Source organism: Sinocyclocheilus anshuiensis, unplaced genomic scaffold (assembly GCF_001515605.1).
Source record: "Sinocyclocheilus anshuiensis isolate Anshui unplaced genomic scaffold, SAMN03320099.WGS_v1.1 scaffold207, whole genome shotgun sequence".
Taxonomy (NCBI): domain Eukaryota; kingdom Metazoa; phylum Chordata; class Actinopteri; order Cypriniformes; family Cyprinidae; genus Sinocyclocheilus; species Sinocyclocheilus anshuiensis.
Genome location: NW_015551045.1, coordinates 1006219 through 1016840, shown reverse-complemented (window position 1 = coordinate 1016840; position 10622 = coordinate 1006219). Strand labels below are relative to the sequence as shown.

The following is a 10622-nucleotide window of genomic DNA, read 5'->3' as shown; positions in this document are numbered from 1 at the left end:
ATGACATACACCGGTATTGTGGTATTTTAAAAATTCATATCATAACAAAAATAAACACCAGTATTCGGTATGAACCGGTATGCCGCCCAGCACTAAAAATCAGTTTTGGAAAAATACTTTATATTGAAAGCCTTTTGATTATCTAACTTTCTATCAGTGCAATACAGTGAATGACAACCACCTGTGGTCTCCCAGTGGAGACGGGCAGTTATGTGATTAATTTAAAACAAAAAAGAAACCATACTGCCTTTTTCTCCTGTTTTTTTTTTTTTTTTTTTGGACAAGTGAAGTACTGATTTATTTTCAAAATAAAGGCTGCTTTTCAAGGATACTTCAAAATGAGACTGCCTTTTGCTGTGCTTGAGGATGTTGCAGCCTAGATATATGCAGCTTTACTATGCAGCCTTCCAATTCATATCAACCTCTCTCTCTTTCCTGTTTCTTTGGTCTCAAGTCTGCATGTTTTTATTATATTCAATAGCTTTTAGGTTTCATTTTACTACTATTTAACATGTATTTCAGTTATTGGATTGTATTTATGGTATTTCCTATAGAATGACTGAAACCTTTAAGACTGTGTGTAAACACAGAAATCCTTTAATGGAAACGTTAAAGAACTCAGAATTAGGGATCAGAATAATTGAATTCTTTTAAGATTCTCATCCGTACTTATAAAGGCCGCTAACTATTACCTTAGTAACCTTGAGCAAAACACTTACACTAAGCTATAATTAAAAAAAAGTTTATTTAAGATGGTTTGAATCTCAGATGGTATTGATATGACCAAAATCTGTTCTGATCTAGTGTTTGTCTGTGTTCAGTGTTGACAGGCTGCTGTTACTGAGGATGCTGCACTGCTGCAGTGTCTCTGATGTCCAGCAGGAGGCAGCAGCAGTTCTGCTCTCTGTCCTGCAGCACAAGCTGGATTTCTCCTGCTGTTCTGCTCTGGATCTGACAGCAAACACAGACTCAGAGCCTCTACATCTGACCATTGAGGACTGCCGTGTGACGTCCAGAGTCATTCAGAGCGCTCATTCAGACACAAAGACCCAGCTAATTCTGCGGGACTGTGAGATTAATACAGCTGGAATGGATCAGCTGTTCCCAGTGTTACATTCTGTTAAACTCTGGTGAGAAACATGAAGATATACACAAACTGACTGAAATATAAATGCATTCAAATATATAGAAAACATCTACTGCTCTGTCTTTCAGCTGTGATAAATCTCTGCTGCTTCAGTTTCTGGCTCATGTGAGGCCTGAGGAAGCCGAGTCTCTTTCTCAAGCTCTGGGTGAAGAGCTCGACCTCAGTCAGACTCAGCTGAACCTGCAGGTCTGTAGAGGTCTGGTGCTGATTCTGGAATATTCTGAAGGACTGACAGAACTGGATCTGAGTCAGTGCCGTCTCACCGATGACAGCCTGGATCTGCTGCTCCCAAACCTCCACAAAGCACAAAACATTGAGTGAGTGACTGAGAAAGATACACAAAGTGTACATTTCTGAAGTATAATGCAATCGTTGTTACAATTCTGTTTGATCTCAGTTTTAGTGGCAATAGCATCACGGACTTTGGGGCTCAGAAAATCTACAATATCGTCACTCGCAACAGTAACATAAAGACAGTAAGGTTTGTGTCTGAGTGTCACAATGTTGTCTGATGTTATTTGAACTGTTGTTTAAATGGTGAAATCTTGCTTAAAGTGCTTTATGTTTGAGTAAAGAGCATTTTGTTGATCACAAAAAATTCAGTCAAGTGTGTCCAAACTTTTGACTGATAGTTCATATTGTCATGTGCAACAGAGTGAAAATCATTAATGGCGATGATGTTTACTGTTTGTTTCATTTACATGTATTTATGTATTCATTTAGCAGATGCTTTTATATAAAGCGACTTGCAAATGAGGAATACAAGTGGCGGGTTGTAGCTAATATCAGTGTGTGTTTGTATCTCTGTAGGCTCTTCAACAACAGAATTGAATTCAAAGAGCTCTTTAGCACAGACCCATGATTTGAGATCTGGTGATGCCAAGAAACTCTCTCTGGAATCAACAAGCAGGTGAAATAACCAGTGGAGATAAGGTAACAGATGTGAAAACCTTTGAGGAATCTGCCCAACCAGAGTCCTAGAGATGAATCAAGCCACCAGGTCATAAACCACATTCATGTGTTATCATCACTTTCAATCATAATCAACAGTTGGTTTCTGTTGGATTAACTGTGACAAAATCAGTCTCCTTTGTAAACTGTCTTTCCCCTTCTCCACCCTTTATATTATCTGCATCATGCATATTATAGTTCTGAATGTTTTGTTTTGTTTTTATGTCTATATAAATTTTTAATTTGCCCTTTTTTTAGTGTCGTTTTTGTTAATTCTTATTCTATAATTCTTTTTCTTGTTTTAGTTTATGTCGTTTTTTTTTTTTTCATTTTAATTGTAGTAGCCTATTTTAACATTTCCAAAGTAAATCTACTTACTGGATTCATTTAAAAATAGTTATGTAAGAAGATAATCAGTTTCCTAGTTTCACTATTAGTTTTTATTTTTAGTATTTTAGCACTGCCAAAGAATAACTACTTACTGGAATCCTTTAAAAACTATTTTGTAAAAACCTTATCAGCGTTAAATTTCCGAGAACAGTTTAGTGCTACTATGAATTAAATAAGCATAATCTGTTTAAACTGGGAGTCTTTTATTTTTTAATTGCATACTAAAACAACTAAAAATAAATGCATGTTTTTGTTAATTCTTATTCTATAATTCTTTTTCTTGTTTTAGTTTATGTCGTTTTTTTTTTTTTTCATTTTAATTGTAGTATCCTATTTTAACATTTCCAAAGTAAATCTACTTACTGGATTCATTTAAAAATAGTTATGTAAGAAGATAATTAGTTTTCTAGTTTCACTATTAGTTTTTATTTTTAGTATTTTAGCACTGCCAAAGAATAACTACTTACTGGAATCCTTTAAAAACTATTTTGTAAAAACCTTATCAGCGTTAAATTTCCGAGAACAGTTTAGTGCTACTATGAATTAAATAAGCATAATCTGTTTAAACTGGGAGTCTTTTATTTTTTAATTGCATACTAAAACAACTAAAAATAAATGCATGTAAAGCTACTGGCATAAAACCTTATGAATGCTGAAAAAGGCTTTTGATAGCCTATATTTCAAGTAAAATACTTCAGCTTTGACATCTTGCTGTTTTAATATCAGCATCATTCCAGTAGAGAGCAGCAATGATTTATTAATAACAAGAGCCCAGAAAATTCACAGCGAAGATAGCAAGGGGGACATAGATGACACAATCAAAATAAAGAGCAAGTGCATTTATACCATTGATTTCCTGATCTTCTCTTCTACATCCTAACAAAGAAAGATCCTTTGTAAACAGGAAGTGTTTCTGAACTGTCCGAACTCTAGTGTTTACTTCAAACAGAATACAAGAGAGACATTATACTCAGGAAATCACATTTACTTCATTTCTGTGACAATGTTTGGCTAGTTAGGCAGGAGGGTCAAACCAGCTTTTGTTTTTATTACTACTGTATTAAATGTTATGGTAATAAAGCAGTTAGAATAAATCATCACCGTATTACAAACGGTTACAGGAGTTTTCCCTTGTGATACTCTTACTTTTGTCTGTTTTCCAGATTTTATTTCATTTTTTTCTCTTAATTTTTGTGTTGAATCCTGTGTAGTGCTTTTGTAGTGGATATGGTCATAAACTGTTAATGTATGAAATAAAATGTGCTCATTTGCATATTCACATGAAATACAGCGTGCAGTCATTTGGAAACTGGAAACATAATGTATTGCTTTCCTTAACCTTTCCTAAAAGTTTGATCATTTTCAACGATAATCATGATCCTGCTTTATTTCATGCTTTATTTTCTCCTTAGGCCTGATGGATATTGAATCATTATTCAGGAACAGAGTTTTTGTCTTTCTGAATTCATAGCTACTGAATTTGAGATGAATTTCTCAGATTTTAGCAGGTTTTTTGAGCAATATTCTAAGGTAGAGAAATAGAGGACGATCTGATCGAGATGCACATTAGGGGGATGATAAGGGTACTTGTATTGTTCTCTTCAGGGTTTATGAGCATAGCTGTTACCATGACGATTCCATTTCCACAGACATGTTGGAACAATGGCTTCAATCACTGAAACAATCTCAGTGCTTTTTCAGTTGGACAATGAATATGTCTGTACGACAAGGGTATGTCAGTAGGACGACTGAGTGCTTACAAAGCATAGAAGCATCTCGCCATTGTTTGGAAAGAGAGACGAGCAGCTGTTGAAGTGCCTTGTATTCACATGCAACAATATTACACCTCAGTGAGATTTGTTTTGAAGAGAGATACACTGCAAAAAATATTTTTTGTCTTGTTTTTCAATACAAATATCTAAATATCTTATTACAAGATACATTTACCTGAGAAGCAAAATGACTTAAGGTATCAAATCTTATTTACTGACAAATTGATCAAAATGAGTTTTTGCTTAAAACAAGAAAAGTATTTTTCAGTGGGATAAGAAAACTAACTAATCTTTTTTTCCCTTTTGAATCAAGTATGTTTTTCTCATTGACATTTTTTTTTCGTTTATGCGTGAACAATTCATTTTAATGATTTTTTTTTTCAGACAACAAGGCTTAATAAATTAAGTTATTTTGCTTTCCAAGTAAATGTAATATTTAAAAAAAGTCCAAATGTAATTTTATGTAATCATATGAAATAATAAAGTCTTCTATCACAAGTACTTTTTCATTTATGGAAAAAAAAATATTATTAAAAAAGGTTTCTGTAAATCCAGTGCATTCCAGCAACATGATAGACACTAAATAAGTGATGTTAAAATGAGGGAGGACTTATTGCTGTCATTCAAGAGTTATTCCAGCTCAAAGTCAGTTGTTTCCAGACATCATTATGAATACATAAAAGGAGTCTGGAATACTCCATGTTTACACCATGGGCGGCTGAGAAAGACTGTCGTGAGTCATTCATTTCTGTGGAATGTGATGTCATTATTGGTTTCTGCTTTCTAGGCGACAATCAATTGCAAGAATGAAATAATCATTAAGAGCAGTCAGTAGCTGGAAGGTTAACATTGTGTGCCATTAATTTTATTCATTAGGCGTCATTTCTGTGGAATGTGATGTCATTATTGGTTTCTGCTTTCTAGGCGACAATCAATTGCAAGAATTAAATAATCATTAACAGCAGTCAGTAGCTGGAAGGTTAACATTGTGTGCCATTAATTTTATTCATTAGGCATACACCTAACAATTATAGTCTGTAGCTTAGAAACAAACCACCGACTACTATATGCAGCTGATGCACTATTATCCTCTTGATAAAGAGCTGGTTCAGTTAGAATCAGACTAGCACAAATGTTGTTGATCTCTGTTAAAGCTTCTTTTATAGTGAAATCTGTGTACCAAATTACATATAATACATTATGCACATACTGCGCACTTTGTAGTCAACTGTCTATGTGAATTTTGAAAATGTTATTTTGTGATCCAACATCATAGTCTTACAGCTGCTCCACCTCTGCTACGTACATAAGATATAAATAGATTTATGTACATAAATAAATTTTGCAGTATTCTTACTTGATTTATGGTGCATAATGAAAAAAACCTATCCGTATCAATACATAGTCACACATCCTAACATAGCAGATTCGGCTTGAGTCACACACACACACTCATGATCGGACTAGAATGGCAAGTACGTACTCTTGGTGAGTGCTATCATTGTGTGTGATAAAAAGCAAAAGACTTAGCAGTTACACCTCTTATCTTCAGCATTGACCTTTTAACCTTAACAAATATTGAAACCTGTAAAACGCATGCAGTTAGTGTAGATAATGCAAATGAAATGCAGTAAATGGAGTTATTAATCTTTTCTCTTTTTCAGCCACGAAGTGTTTCTCCGGCGGTTTTGTGGATTTGTTCTGCTATCATGTGTTGGGAGTCTGTCTTTAGCTCTTAGAGAAGCAGAGAGTCCTGGCTGGCTCTTCAATTAATTATTCAGCTTCTCCACTTTGACCTGCTGTGGGCTTGTTTTTAAAATCTTCTACAACCTTCATTTGCTTTCAGAGACCCAGCAGGTGTTTCAGCACAAACTGTCTTCTCGTGTGGTGGGTTTTCTTCGTAGTTTTCTTGTGTATGTGGGAAAGGAGTGTGTGTCTATGTGTGGAAAAAACCTGGAAATAGTTACTCCTAGTGTTTATCTAATAGGTTTACAGGATGTGCTTTTTGGAGTTTGGAGTGATTGCTCAATCTCATCCAGTAGAACAATATTTGTTGTGCTTATCTGAAATTAGTTCAAGGATTTGACGTACATCTGCTAGTTCAGCCAGTAAGTTTACCTGTGTATTTAGACTAATACAATCTATTAGAAAATGTGGCATTTTAGTGCAACTGACCACCATGTGCATGATCTACGAGGTTTATGCTTGAAACTGAGGCAGAGATCAGTGTTTTTGATTCACAGAGACACATTGGAGACCAGTAACATTGCCCAAATGTTGTTTGTTAAGACAAAATCATTTTTTTTAATGATGTCCTCTTCTTTAGAGGCAAATAGTCATGTATAATCATGCTGAGACATGGACTTCCTGAAGGTGTCTTGTGGTATCTGGTACCAAGATGTTAGCCCCAGCTGTAGGTTGCGACGTGGAGTTGCTGTGGATTGAAATTATTGGTCCAGCACATCCCAAGATGCTCAGTTGGATTGAGATCTGGGGAATTTGGAGGCCAGGGCAACACCTTGAACTCATGTTTTTCAAACCATTCCTGAACAGTGTGTGCAGTTTGGTAGGGTGCATTATCCTGCTGAAAGAGGCCACTTCCACCAGGTTAACACCATTGTAGGTATCACGTGTCAAATTTTCATCCACATTAATGGCCAGACCCAGGGTTTCCCAGCAGAACATTGCCCAGAGCATCACACTCCCTCTTCCGGTTTGTTGTTGTCACACAGTGCATCCTGGTGCCATCACATCCCCAAGTAAACGATGCACACGTACACGGCTGTTGAAGTGATGTAAAAGAAAACGGGACTCATTGGATCAGGCAACATTCTTCTACTGCTACAAGGCCCAGTTATGACACTCACATGTCCATTGTAGGCACTTTCTACAGTGGACGGAGGTCATCATAGGTACTCTGATTGGTTTGTTACCCTCGTGCATTGATAAGCCTTGGGGACCCAACGGCCTGTCATCAGTTTATCCCTCTTTGGACCACTCTTGGTAAATTCTCACCACAAGGCTTGCCATTTTAGAGATACTCCATCCCAGTCACCTTGCCATAATAATTTGGCCCTTGTCAAAGTCGCTCAAATCTTTATTCCTGCCCATTTCTCCTGCATCCAACACTTTGATACCAAGAACTGATTGTTTACTTATCATCTAATCTACCCAGAATATAATATGTTGCCTTGTTAGGAGATGATCAACGATATTCACTTCACCTTTAATATCATGTTTCTCAGACAGCAATGAATTTATCCATATTAAATGGAGAGCAAATGGAGACATTTCTGAAGCCTCTAGCTTCGCAGATTTTTTTATCCTGAGGAAAAGACAACAGTAACCTCACACATCTCTCCTCTAGTGTATGAAATGTTTCAAATATTGTGCTCCTAAAGTCTGCATTTTATATTTTGTAGCACTATTCCTGTGTGATCTTAGGAATTTTATGATCTGATGATATGAGTTGATTTGCTTCATTAATGTGTCCTGAACTATGCATTCTCTGATCAATAACATGTTACATTTGATTTATTATTATTACTACATTTTGATAAAAGATTATGAAGACAAATGTTCTGTTCTGTGGAATAACATACACTGATGAATTGTGCACAACAAGACCAGCAACATGTACTGTAACAAAATCAGTTCTGATTGATGTTGTGTTTAAATTAAATTCTACAAATGCGCTCTATCTCAAAACATCTTCATTTGTGTTCCATTGAAAGCCGTACGGGTTTGGAATGACATGAGGGTGAGTAAATTATGACAGAATTTTCATTTTTGTGTGAATTGTTCTTTTAAGTGGCACAACCATTTGTAGTGAAGCACACTTTTTCTGTTATTGTTGCACAGAGCTGATTAGTCCTCCTCTGCATGTGTGCTTCGCCCACAGAACACCTCCCTCTCTCCTCCACCCCTCTCATTTCTGCTTTCATCTGCTCTCCTCTCGGGAAGGCTGTTTTGTCTCATATTGTCTTTAAGCCCTAAACACAAAAGCAATCTGCTCAGCAACTGGCACATCAGACAACACGAGGCTTCCATCTGATAAACACTTGCAATGTTTGATTGCATAACAAAAAAAATAATAAATCGTAATATTATTATGTCAAGTTTAAAGTATGAAATTAATGTTTGTTTTATATCTAGGTTATTTTATATTTTAAATTTTCTGCTTTAGCAGGAAGACATTTGCATACTTACAAAAATAAAAAAATAATAATAATCTTATTTTAAATGTTCTCTCCTTCCTTGCAATGTTTATCAAGAATATAGTTTGCATTTGTGTCATAGATTTACTCTTGTCACTGTCATTTCATCTTGTGTGCTGGCGGGTTTTAAGGCACTATTTTCCACTTTGGAACAATATATATGGTAAGTATTTGAATATATTTGAGGTTTTTACAGCACATGTTGTCTTCACATGTAATGTTTTTCTCACACAGTACTGTTACGTGGTGCCATCCCCATAGAATTCCAATAGGCAGAGACTAAATCAGCAGCACAAGAAGGAAGCTACAGTATGTACTTCTAACATCAGAAGGTACTGTAGAATAACTGTTTACCTCTATCACCTTACTCATTACAGAGTTTGTGAAAGCAATCAAAAGTCTTCTATAAATGTCCTGGTTAGAGGTGACCTGTCACTGACAGGGCTGCTGTAGATTGATGGTAGAGATGCTGATGTCTGCAGATGTTGTGCAATGCTGATGCAGCTATGGAAAGCTCTCAGCCATCATGCCAGAGGGATCTTTCCAACTCTCAGCTCATTTCAATTCAGCAAAAGAGCAGATTTATAGAGTCCACTTACAGCTTCACCTTAGCATGAACTTACACTTTATTACCTAAAGTACGTCACACTACAACAAAGAAATTGCTCAAAAACACAGTACTGTCAGCATGGTGACAGATATCAGGAAATTCTTTAGGAACTTGCATTAAAAATAACGGTTCTTAACTGAAATTGATGGTTCCATGAAGAACCTTTAACATCCATGGAACCTTTCAAATGCACAAAAGGTTCTTCATACTGGAAAATGTTCTTTAGATTAAAAAAAAAAAATGTTCTTCACACTTAGAAACAAAAAAAGGGAAGTTCACTGAAAGGTTCTTTGGGGAACCAAAAAGGATTCTTTTATGGCATTACTTTGAAAACCCCTTTTTAGAACCTTTATTTTTAAAATATGGTTATTTGGAACAATTATTATACTGCAGCTGTGTATGTTTCTCCTGTATATTTCAGTGAACGCTTCAATACAGTGATATTATGCTGTAGTATTTCACTTCAGCTTTGATTCATGGATATGTCGGTAGAGGTTTATGCGTGTCTTTGTGATCCATAGAGTCATTTGATGTGATGTGAGAGCAATAGGGCTGTATGGCCAAAACACAGAAATAATAAATAAGCTTATACTCCAGAGCAGCGACGCAGACATTTTGTCCTTTTGTGTTCATATTTGCAACTGTTGGCTTGCAGGACCTGCCATCAGTCATTCTGTCAAATTAATTCCCACCTCAGAACCTCATCAGAACACTGTTTCCAGTGACTAACCATAGATAAATAAACCTGTCTTTAGCTTTAGTTTCAGCTGGCTCTTTATGAACCTATGCCACATAATGATATAAAATTATAAGTCACTGAGTGTATTAGTATTTATGTACTAACTAAAATTAGAGTATGATAATAATAATAATAATACACTTAATAATCAGTGTTATTTTAATATCAATAATATACTATTATAGATTTTGTTGTGCTGTCATTTTTTTTTATATGTCTAATAGTTTTTTATGAATGTTATTTCAGTTAGTACATATACGTTATTCAATGACAACTAGCTGATTTTTTTAAATTTTTTTTTTATTACATTTCAGTTAAGATTTATTTTATTTCAAGTAACGTTTTGTTTGTTATTGTTTTTGGTTTTGTTTGTTTTAATAGTTATTTTTTTCATTTTAGATATCAGTAATAACCCTGATAACAAAGAATTAATAAAAACCAAATCATTGGATGTATGTTATTTAATCCAGATTATATAAAACATATTGCTTTTTATTTACTATTTCTTGGTATAATACACACACACACACACATATATATATATATATATATAAACATCTAAATAAAATCTAAATTATTACATTTATAAACTGCATATTTTATATAATTATTGAAACATGTTATATTAAATTGCAATTTTTTTTCACTCCACAACTATAAAACTCCATAATTGAAAGTTTGGTCACAGAGAAGATCATAACCAGTTATTTCCATGATTCTAATAGCAGTCCATCCAGTTTCGTAGTTCCTCTAAACGGCTCCATCTTTCACATCCTGGGGCTTGTGCCTGTTTGCA

General features: G+C 35.0%; 1 protein-coding gene across 1 annotated transcript in view; it reads left to right on the top strand.

The window, feature by feature from the left end:
• The window catches only part of LOC107661760 (uncharacterized), a 9482-nt gene extending 7222 nt beyond the window's left edge, over positions 1-2260 (top strand). The window contains exons 9-12 of the mRNA XM_016451527.1: positions 822-1130; positions 1216-1464; positions 1545-1628; positions 1958-2260. Of these exons, the coding sequence (XP_016307013.1) occupies positions 822-1130; positions 1216-1464; positions 1545-1628; positions 1958-2009 (694 nt within the window). The 3' untranslated portion in view covers positions 2010-2260. The remainder of the gene's footprint in view (positions 1-821; positions 1131-1215; positions 1465-1544; positions 1629-1957) is intronic.
• Positions 2261-10622: the final 8362 nt, after the last annotated feature.